Source organism: Gymnogyps californianus, chromosome 13 (assembly GCF_018139145.2).
Source record: "Gymnogyps californianus isolate 813 chromosome 13, ASM1813914v2, whole genome shotgun sequence".
In the NCBI taxonomy this organism is placed as follows: Eukaryota; Metazoa; Chordata; class Aves; order Accipitriformes; family Cathartidae; genus Gymnogyps; species Gymnogyps californianus.
The window spans coordinates 15,112,515-15,136,032 of NC_059483.1; the positions used below are offsets into that span (position 1 = coordinate 15,112,515).

At 36.5% G+C, this 23,518-nt stretch overlaps 1 protein-coding gene across 1 annotated transcript in view; it reads left to right on the top strand.

Annotated features, from left to right (window-relative positions):
* ERC2 (ELKS/RAB6-interacting/CAST family member 2) overlaps positions 1 to 23,518 on the top strand; it is a 396,230-nt gene that overhangs the window by 174,148 nt on the left and 198,564 nt on the right. The window contains exon 10 of the mRNA XM_050904885.1: positions 9,883 to 10,050. Within this exon, the coding sequence (XP_050760842.1) occupies positions 9,883 to 10,050 (168 nt within the window). The remainder of the gene's footprint in view (positions 1 to 9,882; positions 10,051 to 23,518) is intronic.

Below are 23,518 nucleotides of genomic sequence, written 5' to 3' on the forward strand. Positions count from 1 at the left end.
TTAGCACATGAGTTACAATTCCCATGTGTTTTCCAAAATTTGCTGGAACTGAATATTAAATTCTGAACTTTGGACTAGTTGCTTTAAACTACCTAATTTTAGTGGTAGGAGTAGGCAAAGATAAAAATTTGAATAAAACAGCTGTTAGGCAGTTGGCTGCATTGATAAGCTACACATGATCAGAATTCCTTGTGGCATATAATGTTCCACAAGGATGAGTTTCAAACTGCCTGAGGGAACCATTTGTATCTTGGCTACAATCTCTGGTTCAGCTAAAACCTTTTCTAGTGTAGTTTGACCCGTCAGTATTACCAGTTTTCTCTTTTAAAGAGCAGCGTAATCTGTACTAGTGGAAAAAAAGAATGAAAGATTGATTAGTAGAGATGGAGACTGGCTCAGCTGTTGGGGAGGGAGTCTGGGAGCTTTATGAAACCTGTAGGTGCCATCTTTCAAGGAGTAATTAAAGGAGAATAAGTGCATTTGATGCATTACTCCATCAGGTGGTTCTCCCATACTTGTACAGAAGAATTGAAAGAGCTTGTGACAGTGATTCTATGAGGCAAATGGTGTGAGATGGTATGAGTTTGTTTTCCTGATGTGAACAGCCAACACTGTCCTGTGTTTATAAACCATCTAATGTTGCTCGCTTTCTGTTCCCCTCGATTACAATGTACTCAGATGCTTTAAACCCTCTCCTTTTGTCAGTTCTTAAATACTGAAGTAGTAGAAAGAAGACAGTAAAATAGATTATCCTTTAAAGAATATAAAGCCTGTTAACTGTCAGCTCTATAAAAACATAATTTGCCGAATTAAAATGTAAACTAGAGCAACCATAATACCCAGAGTAATAATGGTGGGAATGTTGTTGAAATAATGCTTGAAAGTGGAATTTTCCTCTACGAAGGGAAAAAGCTAGCTAACTCACTAAAGTTTCAATTTGGAACAAGAATGTAAAGCATATTAATTGTACAAAATTCAAGTGTCTGCAGCTTCAAAATGTGGCTGTGTTCTGCCTTTTCTGCCTTGAATTTTACATAGATCAGATGTTTTTGAAAGAAATGAATGTAGTATGCTATGGATTACCAGGTACAGCCATTACTTTGAAAAAAATCACGTTTATCACATCAGACTGAAAAATGAGAGACAAACATGATGAGGGGATAGTTTCATTTTATTTTTGCATTTTAGAATAGAGTTTTTCTACTAGCTCTGAAGTGGAAAGTACAGTTGGGACATTTTGAAGACACATGATATCCTTTCTATACTTGTAACTCAGTTCTCATATTTGCAAAAAGGCCCATGTAAGGATATGCTCTCTGTACTCAGAATTCAGTACTTCTGTATAGAAAATTGAAGTGACAGCTCTTTTTGTCATGGTTTAAACTGGTTTTCATAATCAAAACTTAGTATATTACGTTTCCCCAGATACATACGGATGTATGAATACAGGCACTAAGATCTTTAATAGAAGTTTGGTTTTTGATTAACTGAAGTGGTTCCTCAAAAGATGGCTGCATAATACACTAAGAGGGCAAGTAGTAGCACAGAAAAGTGTTAACAGCCCTGTGGAGCCTGTAGTGGTCATCAGGAAGGGAGAGAATGATAGTACAAAAGGGGAGAAGACTGGCTCTTGGACACAGTGGCAAATACTGTCTGCAGTGTGTGCTGGAACAGAGGTGGGGTTGGGAGGGAGACTGACAATGGGTTACAGTTTGCCTTCTCTATTACCCCAGGTGCAGTACTACAGTACACTTAGTGCTTGACTAGTAAATTCAGAATTAGTTTAAAAAAAATACAGCCAAACTTTTGCTTTAAATGTATTTATTTATGATTGTAAAACAAATAATTCTTAACAGTGAAACATGGTAGTGCTTCTTCATGTTCTATTTCCTCATGGAACTCCATAACGCTAAAAACATCTTAATAAATGATATATATATATATATAATATGGCATATAAGTTAAACAGTTAACAGTAATGAACTTCAAGAAATAGACGTCACTACTGGAGCTGGTCATGAGTGGCGGATGATGACATGAAGATTAATAAAGTTTGACTTTGAATTTGGCAATTTTTGCCACTTACATGAACTTTTCTTTTTTTTCTAAAGTGTAACCCAATTCTGAAGTTTTTGCAGTGTGTTGTATATTTCCAGAGCAAGTGACAGAGTTTATTGTATTAAATAGTTGAAACAAGTAGTTGCTGAGGAAAAAGAAGTAGACAAAATTAAGAAGCAATTTACTTGGACAGAGGTCTTTGAAATGCTTTGTGTTAGCTATCAGATCTGTTTTTGCTTTATTTTTCTGGAAAATTATGGTGTTCTTCAGATTGCCAAGTTTTACTAGTAAATGTACTGCCAAAGCTTGGGAAAAATAAGTCAAGGACTCTTAAAATTACATAGTGTTGAGTGAAAAGCCAAAGAGAGGGTTTTTGCGTACCAGAAATCCTTATCCTTTCAAATATAAAAATATATATCTGATGCTGTAAAATGACCCATATTTAATTTCCCTTCAGATTCTATTTAAAATGCCAGAGATGTAAAAGGAGGAGTAACAATATGGCAGACATTTCTCATAGTGTCCTGGCATGCTCCATTTAGAATACTTCATTGTTTCATTATTTTTGGGACATGTGATTTCATAGTACCATTTTCAGGGAAGAGATAATTTCTAATATTGGCAAATTCATCCTGGCTGTAAATGAAGTAGTATATTTTGCTTCCTGTCTTCCACAAGATGAGGAACTTGTTTAACAGCTTTTCGGTTTTACACCATCTGGAGGTTCATATTTGACTTATGAAATGATGTCATACATGCTTAGCACCAAACAGATACCATATAGGTCGCATGCAGTTCAGGCTGAGGTAGTTTCATTTCACATTATGAGAAATGTAAGTCTTGGTTCATGATTAGTGGAGGCAGAAAGAATAATTTAGGGAAGGAGAAAATGACTGACGTAACTGATGTTCTTGTAAACCTCTACACTGCGTTCCTGTGAATAGAAAACAAATCGGTATACCTAGGACCACACACGGTATGAGGTGCCTATTCACTCTCCCATACTGGCACTGGCTCAGAGTTGTGCCTCTCTGAAAGCTCACATAGAGCACTGATTTCAGAATGGCTCCTTGCTGTGTATGTTAGTTAGGGATAATACACCTATTCTGTCAAAATACCTGGGCTTCATTGTGAAGGTGGATTTTTGAATTAAAGTGCTCTGCTGTATCAGTCTCAAGATATCTGACCACTGGTTGAGGACATGTAAGAAAATAGAGATATAGATGGCAGATATTTTTTTTTCTTTTTTTCTTCCCAACATTGGTGTCAGGACACAATCTAATTTGAGCTCCACAAAAAATAGCTTCTGGGGAGGAAGACTAGAGATAATTCTTTTTCCTGTACTTGCAAGGAGAAAAGGATGACACAGATCGAAAACCATGCTATGTTATAAATATTATCCTTTTCTGATCTTAAAGGTTTTAGTCTGAGCTTTCACATGGACTTGGCTTTAATTATAATATATAATGGTTAAAATATTTCTGCACAAAGGGGAAAAAAAGAGGGAGCATCAAATAAGGTATTGTCCTATAAAAGAACAGGAAAATGTATGGTTTGCAAAAGATTAGTTTGAATCTCCATGGTCCAGACTGAAACATGGGAAATACTATGTCAGTAACCCAGGTCACTAGCTTCTTCTCATCATATTTGAGAAAGATTTCTGTTTCACCAGGAAGGTAAAATTCCTTTAAGAAGGAATTTCCTCGTAATTCTGTGGAACTCAAATTCTAGCTAGAACAGTAGAGCATTTGCTGACCTGTGCTTTATTGGGAAAGGGGTGGGAAATAAGACAGTTTAACGTCCTAAGTATGATATTGGATTTGTTGTGGCTTGAAGGTTACATCATGGGCTGTTATGGAAGTGTCAGAGTGCCTGACAGAGAACGTGTGGTGTAAACCCACATTTATCACTCCGGAGTAGCCAGAACCACTCATCTGCCAGAGAGGGAGGAGTGGGGGTAGGAGACACTGGGACTGGAACGGAGGATCTGCCACCTAAGGCTGTGGTTGGACATGCCGTACTCTTTCCTTCCCAACACTTGCACTGTCCTTGTGTGAAGTGGGGTTGCTGGGATTGAGATTCTTTGGCTGTTTCAAATCTTTTACAACATTTTTCTCAGTGCAATTGAAGCTGCACTTCAGTCATGCTTTAAAGCTTTTATTTGAAGCTACCAAGGCTAGAAATGAATTCTTAAATGAAAACTGAGATAGTCTTGTATTAAGAGCAATCTCTTGTGGGAACTGGGGGTTCTAGGCAGAAGTTGTACCACTTACATCTAAATATATTCAGATGTTAAATCCATGTGCAACTTCTTATGGAAGAATGCAATTCACCTCAAACACATGAATGTTCATTAATAAGTGTTAAAAAGTTACCATGGAGCTGAAAGAAGTGATCTAAGGTGTCAACTATTTACATGAAGGCGTGTGGAGTAATCTAGTTATGACATTAACAAGAAAACAATCTGTTTCTGCATTTAGAGTCAGTCCAGACAACTCTGAAATACTAGGTGCCTGATACTCTGTGGCACAGTCGAGGTCATAACCCTTGTGCTAACTTAAAGGTTTTCGTGTGGATGGCCTGAACGCTAACCAGTGAAAGGAAGGATGGAGGTTGTGGCTCTGCTGCAGAGTTCCATGTGAGTTTCTTTTTGGTGTGAAAGAAAACCACCATGCACCGTCTCTCGTCCCTCCAGGTTGAATTTGTGTCTTTGTTTAGGGAATAGAAATAATGTATTAGTCATGTTATGAGCTGGCTAGTGGTGAAAGGAAATGCAGAAAGGTTCTGCCATGTGGTGCTCTTTAATTAACAGCTGTGTGAGGGCAGGATTGGGGTCTAAGAAACTAGAGTGGACAGGACTCTGCTCCCCTGTCCCACACAGGTTGTCACTCACAGACTGGGACTTCAGCGCCACCTCCTCATCCTCTCAACCCTCATTCTTGTGCTCCCAAGTTTTAATGCCTAAAATCCTCATTCCTGAGTTGAATCTAGTGAGCTGTGATGACAGGGTGTGTGGGAAGAAATTTGTGAAGGAGAGTGAGAATTGTCTGCTCGGCCCTGAGGGTGGGGACTGGATGGAGAGAGAAGAAAAGACTATTGACTCAGAAACTGCCTGGTTCAGCCAAGCAGAACAGAACTGTATCAGCACATGTGTAAGCTACTGTGTTATCCCAGTCACCAGGGAATGGTATCAGTGCTTTGTTTATCAGTAGGTCTAATCACCTTCAACTCCCTTTGACTTCAAGCATTAAGCTTCTGCCTAGTGGCAGTTGGAAAATGAGACTTGCAGTGCCTGACTGAAGAAACCCCTTTTGGAGCTCCAGCTGCAATGTTATGATGAGCTTCTCAGCTGCAGCTTAAAGGCCCAACAGAGATTTTTGTGATTTGACTTAAGGGATTGCTTTCAGACATGAAGCAAATAAGTGATTAAGTATAAAGATGTGGTAATGAGTTTCAGATGAGGTCTCTTATGTTTATTAAAAGAGATCTGAAAGTTTGCTGCTACTACTATTTCTTGTTTTCTAACTTAAAAAGTCATCTTTGAATCTCATACTGCACACTGCTTACAAACTGCAAGATCCTATTACTGTAATATTGTAAAAAAAGTCTTAAAAATAAAATAAATCCAGTAGAATATAAATCTTTTTTTCCAGTGTATAGAAAAAAAAAAATGAGCCATTTTAAGAGCAGGAAGAACATGCATTTCTAGATCCAATAGATCATCTAAATTGGTCCCAAACCAAGTTTTAAAATGGCATTGCAAAGACTTTTGCTTTGAATAAATTTAGCATTACAAAACTCAGAACATAAATAAAAATAAATTAGATTTGCTAATTGTTTTGTACTTTACTAATATTCTGATTAACTAGGAAAAAAGTGCTTAATAGATATGATCCTTTCTGACTATTCCAATTGCAGGACTTAAAAATGCTTAACTAACATTTATGCCCTTTCAGTTACTTCCATCTAGCTTTTTATTATGAATAAACTTCATTAATTTCTAGGTAATGTAGACTTTAAATGCTTGTTCTTTATTTTCTGACATGTGTACGTTTGAAATTTGGATTAGCGAATCTAAAATTTCTCACTTGCCTGACTTCCTGCAGCTCTCTGGTAGATGGAGAATTATTCTAGATTGCCACATCATATATTTTCAATCCAAACCTTGTCTTCTCAGTGGCATACCTTGCAGCCAAAACAAGCCTGTGTGGGCCCACTTAATGTGAACACCTCATGGTTTCAGAGCTGCAGAAGAAAACACTATCTGAAAAATGGCCTCTATTCAAGGAAACCTGTCTTTGCAATAACAAATGATTGCACTCTTTATCTTAGTTCTCTACTTTGCATCAAATTATAATGTCATTCCAATGGCTTGCAAAGGTTCCCCATGCCCATGCTGCCACCTCTGTGTGCTTTCTGTGCTGCATAGTGTCTTTCTCTCTCTGGGTGGAGCGGAATGGCAAATGTAGAAGTAGGTATATAGCAGTATTTTTAGTATCTCCTCTCCTGGACTCTGAGTTTCGATGTGTTAACCAGCCGTCTGGAAAACTGAAACATTTCACTAAGAATAAACTCTTTGATTTCTGTACCCTAGGCTTGAATTTGGGAGTCTGAGACTGCACAAGGAATGCAGAATTGAATCCATAATGCTTAACACTAACAGTGGGTTGGTTTTGTTGATCTCTTATGATGTTTAAAAGTGCTGACAAAATTTCATGGGTATACTATATTTTCTTGTATTATTTTATTTGCAAATTAGCCTTCAATAATATGAGGCTCACATTAAAAAAAAAAAAGTGTCTCTTTTTGTCTTTAAAAACTTGATATGTGATGAAATCTGTTTTTTACCCAAAAATATCCCCACCCAGTATTCTGTGCTGTGTTGCCTGTGAGCTGCTCAGCGATTCATTTGTAACTGCAATTCTGAACCAGAATGTGGAAACACAGAATCATAGAATGGTTTGGGTTGGAAGGGACCTTAAAGATCACCTAGTTCCAACCCCCCTGCCATGGGCAGGCACACCTTCCACTAGACCGGGTTGCTCAAAGCCCCATCCAACCTGGCCTTGAACATTTCCAGGGATGGGGCATCCACAACCTCTGGGCAACCTGTTCCAGTGCCTCACCACCCTCACAGTCAAGAATTTCTTCCTTACATCTACTCTAAATGTACCCTCTTTCAGTTTAAAGCCATTACCCCTTGTCCTATCACTACATGCCCTTGTAAAAAGTCCCTCTCCAGCTTCCTTGTAGGCCCCCTTCAGGTACTGCAGGGCTGCTATAAGGTCTCCCCGGAGCCTTCTCTTCTCCAGGCTGAACAGCCCCAACTCTCTCAGCCTGTCTTCATAGGAGAGGTGCTCCAGCCCTCTGATCATCTACATGGCCCTCCTCTGGACTCGCTCCAACAGGTCCCTGTCGTCCTTATGGTGGGGGCCCCAGAGCTGAACGCAGCACTCCAGGCGGGGTCTCACGAGAGTGGAGTAGAAACAAGTATGATTTAGTGGAAGTGCTCACTGAAGGGACCAATGCATGTAAGGTGCAACTCTTGCAGTACTGATTGTTAAACCCAGACATATTCTGTTGCTTTAATGAATTGAGATGTCTACTGTTTTATTACAAAAATACCTTTTATTACAAAGGTATTAAGAGTAGAATTTAGGTGATGGATAATTCTTTGGCATTAGTGAATGAAGTTCCACCCCCCCGCCCAACATATTTTAGGTAAGACAAAGAAATTGATAAACATTTTAAACTAGAGAGATACATTCCAATTCAGTTTAATTTCTGTTTTTTTCTTTTACAGTTCTTCTTTATTTGTCTATTCAACTTAGCCCACCCTTCTGTACACTTTTTTAAACATTCTTGTAGCAATAATGTTACTTGCTCTTTCCATTTCAGTGAAATGTATAATTTTTCATTTTGCTAATTATCAAGGTCAGCAAAGATTACATGCATCATATTTTGAACCCCCTACATTCTACAGTCAGTATCTTTATATTCTTGAATTATTACAGTATTGATTCCTAATTGTCTTGTTCTTCTCTACTATATACAAAGCTTCACCATTAATTGCAAAACTTCATTTTCCAGCTCTACTTTTTGCTTGCAATTTCACCTTATGGTTTCACCTCCACTTCACCATCGCATCATTGTAAGACCACTTACGTATTTGCTTTATTCCATTCCATTATTATATTTTAATTTAAGGAAGCTGTGACAAGATCTCTTACTTTGAATACCTTTTTGAAAGTTCTTGAGAGCTAATAGTCTGAATAGTATATTAGAAGTTCTCAAAGATTGTATCGGTGAGCATCTTGACAGTGACTGCTTCCTCTCCTCTTCACAGTTTGAAGAGTAACAACTTTTCCATTTGGGATCATATCTTACCTTGTGGTAACTACTCTAGGCAGTGCTTATGTAGAAATGTATTATTAAAAAAAGGCACTAGGAATTTGAAGCTGTGAAGGAGGATTGTTAAATCTACTTGAAAGAAGTTGCTTTGCTGTCTAGCTCTTTGTTTCTTCCCCTATTTTGACATTTTTTGTGTGTTTTCACCTGGATCCGTGTGTATATGCCTACTGCTGTGGCCATGTCTGTCTATTCACATTGTGCATACTTTCCTGTTTCTTGATTATACTCCCCAGAGAGCCGGTTCCCTCCTCCTCCATTTCCTTGAGCAGGTACCCTGTCATTTAGAGTTTCCTTTTTCTCGCCACTTTATTCCTTGCTTCACCAAATGTTTTTCTCTTTTTTGATGATAATATTTATGCTGCTGTCCTTGAAGGTGGCTGCTGCTTTTCCTGCCCCCCCTCCTCTTGTAATGGAGAAGAGTCAGCTATTTTTCCTCCTTATTTCCAAATGCTTTTATGAGTACCCAAGCTTTTAATTGCAATTAGCAGTAGAGCTGCTTATAGAAACAACTGTATACAAATAGTAACCAGTATCAAGTGATCTACGGATTTTTTCCAAACCACCAGCAAGTATTTGCCTGACCATAATTTGAGAACTGTTTGAATTGCATTAAGAGAACAATAAAATTGCATGCTTGAGCATTTATGCAGCAAGAAATGAGAAAATCAAGGCTACATACACCTTCTGGGCTGGTAGAATGCTTTTGATTTTTTTTTTTTCTTTTTTTTTGGATTTTTTTTTTAGGGTTTCTAAAGGAAAAAAGCAGTTACGTAATGCAGAGCAATTTGGTGAGGTTCTTTATGAAGACATTTCTGCTTAAGGGATATTCCAAGGATTTTCCCATTTTGGTTGACTGGGATTTGTGCTTACTACAGAAAAGTACCATAAGGCCCATTTGTTAAGAGACTTATGCAATACACACTGGAGAAAAGTGAAGAACCTTATTGTTTCCCTATTTGCCATGTCTTTGTTAAATAATTCTGTTTCTATATTACTGATCTGTGCCCAAATCTGTGTAGTGACTAGTATTTGATTGCCCACTTCATGGCTTTAATGGGCAAATTAAATACAGGATACAGAGCACTATTTTCAGTAAGTTATATATTTAATAAGTCAAGATGATTTTTTTTTTGAGTCCTTTATGCATATTTCAAGTTAGGACTGTTTTAATGCTGTTTCATGTTTTGACTATTCTACTTTTTCTATTCATGCTTTGGTGCTAAAAGTACTTTCATTTTTTATTACATTTTAACAAGTAAAAGAATCTTTTAGTCCAAAATAAAGTTGGAAAATCTACATAGAAAAGAAATAAAACATTTCTTAAGTGACAAAAAAAAGGGAATTAGAAAAAATAAATAAAATATGCTAATGATCTTTACTAAAACCTAAATATATTTGATTTACTTACTGTAGGTTGATGCCTTGCGATTACGATTGGAAGAAAAAGAAACCTTTCTGAATAAAAAAACAAAACAACTTCAAGACCTCACAGAAGAGAAAGGAACCCTGGCTGGAGAGATTCGAGATATGAAAGACATGTTGGAAGTAAAAGAAAGAAAAATTAATGTCCTTCAAAAAAAGGTAAGATCACTGATGAAAGGATATGTTGTAAAACTTTTGAGGCACATTTAAAGGAAATATATTTATTTCTTATAGTGTATTACTTTTAATATATTAAAAAAAATGCAAGGAGTAAGTCTGTAACAGTCAAGTAGTTCTCTAATATAAAATATGTGTTACTGTTTTCCATGGGATCATTTCTGTAGTATTGTATCTTAATTATATACCAAAAATATTAGGTGCTGCAGTTTCCACAAAATTATTGGAGTTAAATGAAAGTCCTAAAAATTCTGTCAAAACTTCTTATTCTTCAACATGAGGGATTCAGTTATCCTTACTAACACTGATTACTACTCTTTCCAAATCACGTAAATAAAATGTGTGGGACTACTAAAAGATTAGGATACTGCTTTTTTTCTTTAAAGACTTTTTTTTGGTGGGGGAGGAGGGAAGGAACCTAAATTATCTGTCAATTATCTGCTTTTCCTGTGAGCTAAAGACATTAAGAAGGGAGGCTCTCTCCGAACAGCCTTATTAGCGTTATTTCTAATTTTCCACAAATTTAGCTAACTGCATTTACTCTCTTTGGGAAGTTGGATTTAATCATTCTAGTTTCTACTTGGGGGAGTGGGGAGGGAATTTCCTGGAAAGGCAGCTCTGCAAGGGTTCTGCATACAGTAGTAGAGTGTTTATTTACCATATCCTTTTTCTGACACTCACAAAAATATTTATGCTGGCAGGTATGTTTTGTGTGTGTTGTGTGTATCACTCTTTATTGTATATAGATGCACTTGTGAGCGTACAGATAAAAGGAGAAAAAGTTCCTGGCATCAAATACATTTTACTATTTCTTCTCCCCTTATTTTACGGCCACTCAAAGAATGTCTACTCCTTACTCTCTATTATGGTGTAGGTAGTTCATGTTACTGTGGTTTTCCTCCAGGATTCATATAGGGTTCGCATTGTCTAGCTGTGCTTCTGTCTGCAATTGGTTAAATACAGTCTTTAAAAAGCCAAGTCCTTATTTTCCAGAAACTGAGAAGACTGCTTTTCAGGCCCAGGAAATAAGGCCTATCAAAACTGGAATATAGGTACTCATCCACTTTAATCTTATTTCTGAATATTTGCCTTGTTAGCAATGCTGATGATGTCAGATAGCAAACGTCAAGCCTTTCATCCTGTGCTGAATGCTAATTAGTTTTGGACATCACTTGAGAATTTTGAAGAAAAGAATGCATCTTTTCTTGTGGTTTGTATTCTAAAAAAAATGCTGAACAAACCAACAATTTACAGTTGGTCTTGTATTTAGATCTTGAGGAAATGGATCAGTAGGAGGAATGTGGATTCAGTTATCAAAATTGTGTGATGAATATAACTTATCACAGAGCTGTCAGCACTATCTGTCATGACTGTGTGCTCAGAAATATGCAACATAGTGTGTTTTTCTGGTTTTAATACATCATGACACTTTTATTAGGGCTTGCAGATGGTCTTGCCTCTTTTGCACCTGCTTCTTAATGAAAATAATCACTCTCAAACTGCACTATCCCTCTTCACTAAATCATAGAGTAAACACGTGTTATAGCCTCATGAGCTCTAGTATACAATGTAATAAATAAATCCTGCCAACTACTAGGTGCAAAATCGGAGTTAGTACTAAATTGATTCTTTAAAACTGGAAGTAGCACCTGATTTTTTTTTTTTTTTTGAGGTTTTTGTTCTGGTAAATATGCTTCATCAGGGGACTTCTGAAGTTCAATTTTTCTGCTATGGGCTAAATACTGGGTTTACTTAGAGAAGAATGAATTATGATGATTACTTAAAAAAAAGAGAAAAATAGTTCATTTACATCACATAAAAGTTATGCATAGATTTGCTTCTCTGAAGCATTTTTAGTAGCCACATTATCTTAATATGTAGATGTTAGCATGCCCAAAAATGCTAATATCAGATCATCATTACACCATTATTTTGTTTATAGGAAAAGAATATCATATTTGGAAAATATATTTTTAAAATTACCCTTAGGTCACACTTTCAGCTTTGAATCATTATCTCACTTGTGCCTTGCTTCCAATATGTCTGGAGATAAATTCACTCACAGATAATTTGACTAAATTTGGTTGAAATATTGTCCTGCTCTACTCACTCCTGTTATTTAAATAAATCTAGGGTATGATACTATAAAGGATGCTTTCGCTGTTTACTTTTCATGTGTCTGGTGTACAATTCTGAAGTAGAAAATTCTGTATGTCACCAATGGAAACCCAGGCTTTTAAATTCATCTGGAAAAAAAAAACAATCTACTTGTCTAGTTAACCCAAGTGTTCAACTTCATTTTGGCAGTGCTTATTAGATCATGACTTCTCATGGTTAGCCTCCTTGAGCATCCCAGCATCCCTGGCAGTAGATGCAATCTCATCTCTGGATGGCGATACTTGCATGTAGAAGGGAAGATGTTCAGTGTTTGTCTACTTTTTTTCAAGAAGCTTTCCTGATATTAGTGCCTTTCTGTTCTAGATAATTTTATCCTCACTACATGAAGTTACATGTCCCAGGGCAGTCATACCTCATAGAGTCTTTATGTTCTGTCAAAGACAAAGGGAGCACAGCTCCTTTTTGACCATAGGCAGATTGTTCATTTAGTCATGTGTTATTTCAGAAATATGTTGGACTATGTATAGTAGTAATCTCTAGTGCTGTATTTATTCTTATTGTAATATTTTTGAACAGTCATTTTTCAGGGATTTTCAGATAGTCTAGTAGTGGATGCTGTGCTTTAAGAAAAAGATTGTCTGATGTACCTCTTTTCTTTCCAGTTTTGACAGCATACCTTTCCAATAGCAACCATATAAAAGAATAAATTTTGATGGAAAAGTATTTAATATATGTCGATTGCAGTAATTTTTTCCTTGTCTTGAATCTAATTATGCTTTTATCCTTTACTCCTTGCTGGATTGCATATGCCTCTTGCATTCCTCCAGTTTTTACTCATCTTCTCTTTCTGACCTTTTGGCCACTTCTTCCACTATTGTTTTTACTTCCAGTGATGGCAGCCAGACATTTGCATGTTGAGCATTTAGAAATTAATTTGTTCTCATCGTGCACATATATGTGGAGAATTCAGTGGGTGAAAGTAACATGAACCGTTTCACATGACACTTAGGAAGTGAAACAATTACTGGGCCCTCTAGTGGGTTGTCTGGCCTTTACATACCTTCTGTCAGGACATTGCCCTGGTTACCGTGTTACTCTCATGAAAACCCTTCTGAAAGTGAAGGAATTGCTTCTAGTTCTTCTTCCTAAGTTCTCTCTAGAGATTAGATTCTTCTGACTGTAATATTATAATGCTCATCTCCATTTTCTTTTTTCTATGCAGGGCCAAATTTTATATCTGTGCATTTTTATTTACTTTTGATATGAGGACTTGTGAATAACCACTTATTTTAGTGCCTTCATTTGCTGATGCAAGATAGATGGCTACATCTCTCTACACTCAGCCTGAAGTGCTTCACTCAGCCTAAAATAATATTTGTTTTAATGATTGTATTCAAGTAATTGAAGAAGGAAGAATTTGTATGTAGTGTTTAAAAATATTTCTGTCAGTAATAACCCAAAACTGAGTGGGAAGGAATAAGTAAGTTGGAAAAATGCAATTTCTAATTCTATATTTTCTCTTGTGTACATTACTGTTATCTGCCATGTTGAAAAATACAAAGGAGACTAAACCAAAACCAGAAAAGCTCCCTTTCAAAGTTGGAGCTGTTTCTTCTCCTTTCTGGAGAGCTGTTACACTTGGAGGACAGGACAGGTTCTGTTGAGGGCTCCCTACCAAAGACGTGGAAGAAGCAAAAACATTGGCAACAAAACAGCTGTGGTGAGTCCCATGGGATGGCATAGGAACACACATAAGGCAACATGTTGCAGAAAAAAGTAATGGGCTAGATGATGAGCTAATGATGCATTGTCTTTCCATGCAGTGGTTTTGGTGTAATTTTTGACCAAACTGAAAAACCGCTACACTATTCAGTATAATTTGCAGGCTTAAGGGAGGCCCAGCACTGGAACAGCATGCATTTAGAGGATTTGGATCAAGGTAGATTGGCATGGAGTAATAATAAACTTATGTCAATGTCAGAGGTGCAATATTACTTAATATTTCTTTCTTTTAGAATCTTTGGCACCACTGTTCCATTTTAGTGCCAGTAAAGTTGGGTATGCTGTTTTAATAGCCTTGTTTAACCTGGCAAAGCTAGTCTTACACCTCATATCTGTCAGTTTAGCATGCAGAGGGGCAGACCTCAGAAATCTTTATGTATTTCTTACCAGAACGTGCAAGTTCTATGAATATGGCCGAGTTGCAGGCTGAAGGGCAGAAGTGCTGAACTGGATGGTGATTCTTTTGTGTCCCTTTTTGCTCCCAAATTTTCTCTTTCATAGAGTGACTATACCTGGTGTGTTTTGTCCTCTAGGAATCTGTAGATATTTTAAAAAACAATTACATACTCTGAAGTATGAGTCTCAGCGTTGAAAACAGTAGCTGTTGAGACAAGAGCAGCATAGAGGATGTAGACCTGGATCATATTAGGACAACAGCTTGTGGAAATTCTTTTGTGGGGACTACTATAAAAGAACACCATGTAAAGGGGGCTAATATAATATTCTACTTTGACTTGCAATATAACTTTTCATGTAAAATGTTACAGTTTCCATCTTTAATAGTTTAAGCTTTGTGATTGATGAAGTGCTACATGACTGAGGGCCCTAACCTACCAGCTAATTAGCATTTGTAGGAAATGTCATAAAGTCTTAGCTCTCATGTAATAATTGGAATCTGTACTTGGAGTGGCTGGACTGTGCACACTAGGTGATATTGTCCAGTTCGTGTTAAATTAAAATGTGTTGTACAATTAATTGTATGCATTACTGTTAGCTGTCTTCTAAAAAAGAGGAAATTTACATACAGTCAGATTAGCAGTATACTAGCGTAAACAAATGAGTCCTACTCTTGTGCTTAGAAATTTGCATCAGTATTATGCTTGATGCAGGAATTCTGTCTGAGAACACCACTGAAATTGAAACTTCTGAATCCAGAATGGTCCAGGAAGACATAAGAGACCAATTTCTTTCATTTAATCTTCACAAGTAGAAAGCGCAAGCACATTGCTGATGGAAGATGCCTTTGAATTTTTTTTAATGGTTTAATCAGTTGGGAGCGCATTTTTATAATCCTGTAAAGGGGTCATGATGAAGGACATTATTATTAACTTTGTCAAATTCTATCAGAACACTGTAAATAGACTGTTATGTGAACTGGGGTTTTGCAATTACCAAATCAGAGTTCTGTTGTATTTCTGGGTGAGACAACAAATTCTGAACTAATTAGTTGTTCTGTGAAACAGACCAATGTTCCGACTGCAGATTACCAGTGTTGTTAAAAAAAAATTAGTGAGTCATTCTGGTGTAACATGAAAGTTTTGATGTTTCAGAGCTGCTATGGTGACTATTGACTTGTGTATTACGCTAAGAAATGTTTCTTCTAATAATATATGCCTACTTTAAGGATACAGCATTCGGTGTACTGAGTATTAGAAAGTTGTACTTTGTTGGCTGCTTATGCTTGCAGCTTTGCCAAATCATGTTATGTTGTTCAGATAAGGCAATCTGAAAGTGAGATTGAACTAAATATAGCCAGTTGTTCATCCAGGGTGGTGGTGTTATTGATCCCAATATATTATCAAAAAAATGAATCCTCAATGATTCCGCACAATAAAATGCAGCCTTAGGACCCTTAAACTTTGCACGTGGTACACATCGAGCCTATCTGAATAAATACAGAAAAAACTGAAGCCTAACCAGTACAGCTGTTTGGATGCTCTCGGCCTGTACACTGCGATGCTGAGAACAATGTCATTAAGATCAGAGGCAGTGATCATTTTCACTTTCCTTTAGCTTCTTTAATTTCCCATTCTTTGTAACACACTACACTTCTAAGTTTTTACAGGTTATAAAAGGTCACTGGAAATATGTGACTTAATACAGGGTCACTTAATGAAGTCAACCTGGATGATCATCCAGCCTAAAACTATAGCTATGAGTTTATGTAAGTCCTTGCACCTTTAAATCCATGATCATTATAAAGTTTTCCAGTCTGTGATTGAATCTGCTGTCTTTTCCAATTAATTTGCTACCCACTGAACCTAGGAGCCCAGCATTTTGTTGTTCCCCTCCATTCCCGATGACCTGCTTGCTACTGCTGCTTTTGTTCAAGTCTGCACTTCAAAAGGAGAATAGTTGGATGACATGCTTCTGCTTACTGACCTATTTGAAAGTAAGCACTTACTTTTATAGGAGAAAATCACTGAACTCCTCAAATGAAGTTTCATGAGATTACAAAATCTAAAACCTGTTTTATCTAATGCCAGTTCTGTAAACATGGTAATTTTTGAGCATCAGGTATATTGTAAATCATGGACCCTCAAGTAAGTGAAGAAATATTGACTACACCTGGTGTTGGTGTTAAACTTGTTTGGAGATCTGCTCATAATAATCATGTCTAAGCAGGTCTCCTCTTTATCAACAGCAGCTGACAAATTAATGAAATGGGTGGAGATGTTTGGTACCGGGTGTTTGGAAGAATTCAGAAGTGTCACTAGGTTTCAGTGTAAGTAGCTGAAACTGCAAGCATGTCTTAGTTTACAGTAATTATTCTCCCAATATGATTGGGAAGCATCTGTTCTTTTGGATGGCCATCACTTGTCAGGAAAATATTACAAGAAGCAACGTGTATGCAGTTTTTCAAGAAACAGGGTCAAGCTGCAGTTGGTCAAGCTAGTCTGGTTCATGTACCAGTAATATACATCTCTGAACAGGTAACAAAGGAACCTGTTTGTTTGCATGTTCGAAAATTGTAATTGTATTTTAAAATCCTAAATGTTAAAAAAAAAAAATAATTTGGCTGCATTTGTATGCCACCTGTGGAAAACTGAGCATTTTGGATATATCATTTAATTCATTTGGGAGCTATAGGGTAAGAGATTGTTAGTGAAAGTGAAAAAAGTACTAGTTATTTGAAGAAATAGGCTGAAATAAGTGCTTTGAAGAGATGCGGTCATATATTTATGTTTGTGTAGTTTTTAGCACAGTAGTATGATGCTATTACTACATACGTTATTAACGAATACATTATTAACTTTCTAAATGTAGTTATATATACAGAAAGGAGGCAATCAGTTGTAAGATCTAAAATATGATGTAGTACAATATATAAATGAGAGATAAAAAGAATCACTTTTTGGGAAATAGTAAATGTGTATGTGTAGATCACATGTATTTAGAATTTTAAAGATAAATCCTTAAGTGTAAATAATTTATTCTAAATCAAGTTATGCTAGCTAGTTTTGAGAGGGTTCTTCACACGCAGCTCGAAGAGAATTGAATAGTTCAAGACTCAGGTTATATGTAGCATACAGAAGTGCTCTTAAAAACAGTATGCCATTTGCAAAGTAGGACTGAGCTTAATGAGATACTTACATAAGGGTTTCATACTGCTAGTGTGACACCAGTTCTATTGGCGAGGAAATGTCAATACTAATTAACAAAGTTATCTTTAAATAAGATCCTAAGTTTTATTCATGCTGAGAAAGCAGCCAACTCGCATGCTGGGAATTTTAAGCTGTGTGAAGAGTAATATTTTCTTTTCAAGAGTTGGAGGAAATTTCTTTTGAAGTGTGAAAGAGCTAAATTATATATAGTATGACTGGGCAAAAGAAAGTAGAAGTTGTCATATTTGGGAGGTGCAGAAGAACCCAAAGGAATTATTTAGGGAAATTGATGGCTACTTATACATCCGAAAAAGAATGAGGGAGAATCAGAATTGCTTAAGAGAAGAAATAAATTTTTCTGTGAAATAGTCTTCCAAGAAATGTAATAGAAGTCTGCTGATTGGAATTAAAAATGATAAGGGACAGTGTTATAAACATAATTAGGAATAATTTTACATTAGAGAGGTATCCTGCTGTCATGACTTTTTTTTGAATTTTCAGCTGCTGACTGAGAGGAGAGTGTGTATTCACGTGATTCACTTCTCTTGGAACTGCATCTTTGAGTGGCAGCCTGACTATTTCCTAACTGTCTCAACATGACAGATTCAGCTGGTTTCATACCTGCCAGCTGTTTACCATTGAATCCTTGACAACTCATTTAAATGACACAAAATCAGGTCCTTCAAAAAGTAGCCCATGGAACAGAGTTTTGCACAAACCCAAAAGGCTTGTATGTCTTATTTACATGCTAATCTTTTTCTTGAGAGCTCATGGTCGAGGTGACTGATTTGTGGTAGGGAGGAAGGAGGCTGGGTGGCTTCTCACCTTTTCTGACTGACACAGACATTGAAAAGGGGGATTCACAGGAACCCGCTGCACCTGCCTCTCTGAATCAGCAGCCATTTCTCTGTGTATGTTGTAACTGAGTATAGGAAGTACTCTCTGCCAGGCTCCAAAATTTAGACCCGCTGGATTAGATTACCATTTTAGATATATTCTGCAGTAGAATAAATACATGCGTGCTAAAAGCATAGCTCTAGCTTCAGAATATGTAAGGTGGCAAGCTGGGAATATGTTGCCAAGTAATGCTTTAACTAAAGCAACAGTTATTTTATTCTGTATAACATAATTTGTTACACGGCATAACTGTGATTACACTGATATTGGTAGAGATACTTAACTCATATCTTTTTCCTTTGGGATACCTAAGTTGTCACCTTCAACATAATCCTTTGTGAAGCTGGGAACCGTGCATCCTGTCAGGCTAGTATATTTGGAGATGTTATGTATACTTCTTACTGCTACATGCATACTGGGAGCAACTGTTGATGCTACTAGTTTGGGGATATTTTTGTTAATGCTGTAATTACTTCCTGCTCGGGTAAAGTGAGAATGTTATTTACAAAATTGAGCAAACAGAATATTTGGAAATTATTTATTTGTTTTCATTTGAACTAATGCACCATTCATACTGGAATTTGGTGTATTAAAATGAAGTCTCAGACACAGTTCAAAGTTTACTAAGATTGCCTAAATGCAAAGTATAATGATAAATTTTGAATCTAAATAAATGGTCTGTGTGATTCTGTATCATGGTTATAGTATGCTGTTTCAAACGTGTTGCTACCAGGTTTTTATTAATGATCCTTACTCCTTTTTAGCATGTATCAGCTAAAAATTGCTAGAAAATTGTGAATCATAGTTTTATGAAATGCTTCCTAGGAAAGTAAGTTCATCAGCTTGTTAATTATATGCAGTAAAATCCATGAGAAAACAATTTTAAATCTTGAGTGATTCAGAAATGGTACATTTTTATGTATGATTTTGAACCTATTTTGACTGAGAGATTAATGTTTTTGTCATAATCTGATGCATGAAATATTTAGCAATGTAGTGACTGAATAACTTGTTCATGTGATAAACCACCCTGACCTTATCCTGAAATAAGAAAGTAGATCCCACTGGCGTTGTTCATCTCCTTGCTAGGATAGCCAGTTACAGTTGATCCGCAACTTGACCTAATGTATATCCAAGTTTGTTGTATCTGGAAATAAAAAAACCCCATTTGCTAATAAATATAAGTAGTAGACTTATGCATTAGCAGTTGTTTTTTACCAATTTTGTAGTATATTAAATTTCTACTCCTTTGTTGGCATAGAATCAAACACCTTAATTTATACATTGCTAAAGCTCCTTGATGTTGGCAGTCATGCTTTCCTGGTGGTATTCCATTGCTGTCTGTCTGACTGAACAGTCTGTGACTAGAGACTCTTAATACCTTAGTAAATTGGATATTTTATCACTTTTGGAAAAGCATCACCCCTCACCTTTGAGTGGAGCTCTTATTGGCTTTATGAAAGCATGAAGTTCAAAGACTTAAGAGTACACATGCAGATAAGTTTAATAGTAACAATAAATGAGAATTGTTATCTTCATACTTCTCCCTTCATATTATTGTTACCAGATGTAGCCAGAGCTAGTGGTGCCAATTTGGTCAGATTGCTTTGATAATTTTCGTGTTGCCAAGTAGTATGTATTTCTTGGTGGTAGAATCAGCGGTGGTATGTTTGAATATGAGTAGAATAAATCCAACTTTAGAATGGAATCTGAATCTAATTCACTTCCTTCTAGCACACCTGACTTTAATTTTTAACGCCTAGCCAGGCATAGTGCTAAGATCAAAGTGAAATAAAGAGAATGGAGTAAAGCAGTTCTTGGAAAGTAAAAAGAAAAATGGCATAACATTGCGTAATCTTTTATATATGAAAGAAATATTGGGCCTGTTTGCCATTCACTTAGGAATATATTTGCAGTAAATTTACTAAAGGTAATTATGCCAGCATAAAGCCTTATTTATCTGGGAGAAAAATCAGGCCCACTGTATTTATTACCTAAGAGATGCCTTGATTTGACAGCAGAAATCTCCATTCATGTCCCCAGACAGGCACAGAGTCCTTTATTGCTCTGTGTTTAACCCCATGCCAAAGTGACTGTACACCATGGGAACTTCTATACATTGCTCTCTGTGGTGCCTACTGCTGATCTTGAGTGAGGGTGAGAAGCTGCTGAAGGTCCATATGAATTTGTAAACTATTCGTCTTAAAGCAGCTGCTTGTTGATAGACAGGATTGAGAGTATGTAAAAGCACATTTTAAATTTGAGTGAAATACCTGCTGTGACCTATCCCAAAATCTTAATCTATGGTTAAGTCTGGATTTTTGTTGTGGCTGTCATGGGAGCCATGAATAGCTGGATTTGAATGTTTATTTAAAAAAAATAATCCGTGACTTTTGAGAGTTTCAGATTTTTTTGCATGTCAGGAGGTGGATGTGATAGTAAACAGCTGAACAAATGTGAAGAACTTCAAAGTATAGAATCTAGGCTACATAGGAAGGTAATAGAAAACAGGAGTTTGCTAATTTAGTTGTAAAAGAGATCATCCCTGTGAACTATCCATGGGAGCTAGTCTTGTAAGTTGTGTTAGATTTACGAAACAAGATTTCTTGCATGACATTTTACATGTTCAGCAATTTTCACTGTTAGCACTCTTTAATTGTTACTAACTTTTGTATACTGTCATTTTATGAAAAGTAATATAATTCAGCCTCTGCCTTGAAATGTATGAATTGCAACACCTTCCACGAGTCCCTGTAAATCATTCCAACTTTAGGAAGGGGGAAGAAGAGCCAGCTCATAGACAGCTAGCTGCAGGCGGGGCAGCAAAATGAACCAATTCATACCATCATCCTTGTGAATTGCCTCCCCTTGGCAAGGCAGGAGCATTTCTCCTTCTTTGGGCATACTGTGATGCTGACAGCAGTGTTTAATGCTGACAAATGTATCTTCTTATTGAGAACTGTGCTACAATTCATGCTGCAGGACTTATTTCTCAGTAAGGGCTAAATCCGGGATTTTTTGGGGAGGGGATCTGGGGTAGGGGGAGGATGGGTAGTGCTGCAGTCACTGGTTATCACTGTGCCTGAAGTGTTCTGCTGCAAAACCTGTTAAAAAAACCCCAAACCACAAAAAGGCATGGGAACAGAACAGGAAGATTTGCTTGGTTTTGGTTAAGTTTTAATATACTATTTACAGAATACCTGATTAACACTCATAGACTACCTGATTAACTTTTTGTACTAAGGCTAAAATAAAAATTCTCTGAGTAGAGCAGTGGAAAATAATCTCTATATATGCTTATTTCTGGAATAAGCTCTTCCCTGTGTCTGACAGTTTTTTAGCATTGAGCTGACCATTATTCAATTGTTTAAAAAGTCCAGACCATTAGTAATATCTGTCATCTGAATGGGAGACACTGAAAATGGAAGTGTTGTCAGACTATTGTAGTTTCATTTGTTAAGCAATGCTCAAGTTTTTAAAAAGGATTTTACAGTTAAAGTTAAGTGCATGTTCTTGAGGAGAAAGCTTGACAAAAATTAAGTTCTGTAATAATTCTAATGCTTGCAGAACTACAGAGATAAAGTAGTCAATCTGTGTAATATATTTTGATATAGCCATCATCTCTAAAGGACTTCAAAGTGCTCTTAACTGAAAACTCCTACCTCACCACTCTTCTGAAGGTTTTGTCTAGTGTCTGTCAAACCCCACCATGGAGAGGGGCACGTGTTTCAGGTAGTAACAGAAGTGAACATGGAGCTACAAGGGCTTAACACTGTGGGAGAGACAACTGCATATGACAGTTGCTGAAACTTCTCACTGTCCTATCTAATTCTTTAAGATAAACTTTTAAATATCTGGCATAAAAAGTGAAGAAATATACATCAGAGAAAAAATATTACAAATGCGTTATCAGTTTTAGTACAGTATGAGATCAGTGTCACTGACATTGCAATAGCAGATGACCTCCAAATGCATCTTCAGAATATTACGATGAATTTTCCTGTAATTGCCAAAGGGACAATGAGTGTTCTTCATGGATCTGTTCATCAAGGCTTTTACAATAAATTAAAAAAGTGAAGAAAGCCAAATGAATAAGAATGGCTACATTGATTAATAAATCCCAGGCATCAATGACCTAATGAAAAACTGGGTTCGGGGAAAAAAGTATTTCTGTGCTATAGATCTACTATATAATAATTTTCCTTTATTTTTTTATAGTTGATGATATTAGAATGAGGCTAAGTTATACATACAAACCTGCTGTTTTTTAGGAGGAGATACATGATAAAGGAAATTTCAGTGAAAGATTAAAAAACAAGGACGTTTTTTCATACCAAAACCAAACTGTCTTAAACACAGAACTACTTCAGATTATTTCTACTTCCTATTCAGGCATTTATATAAAAGCATTGCTGTGTTACCTTTGCTGCTATAGAAAATCTAAACTGTTCAGCAGATGTTGATTAAAGACATCCAAGTTGCTGCGTTTAACATTTCAGTTTAGTGGTGCTTTGATAGTTTATACGTAGAAAGACTGTGTCTGGCCTGCAGTAACTAATGGTGAAACTCAATATGTGCATTGTCTTTCATGCAGCTAAAGTGCAAATATTAAATTACATCTCATAGTAAGAAGAATCTTAGTTCTCTGATGAACAACATTTTGAACACTTCAACTCTTAATTGATATAAACCTATGTACATTGACCATATGTTAATTTAGAATGATTAAGGAAAGACATCTTTAAAAAAATGGGGCAGGGAGATATGTTATCCTTCTGCAAAGCTTTTCTTTCATGTAAAGTCATTACACTGTCCTTTATATATGAATATAGATGGCCTCTGTAACCAGGGAGCTAAAAGGAAACTTTCCAATAGAAAGGGTATTATTATTTCTGATTAATTACTGCCTAACTGTTTAAGCTCCGCTGCTATGGTTTTTTTCCTACTTTTTACCACTGGCACTTAAGGAAACTCATATAAAATAGTACCATGTGAAATTGGATTCTCTATTACAAGCTCTTGAATGCAATTTCTAAGGGCAGGGTGCT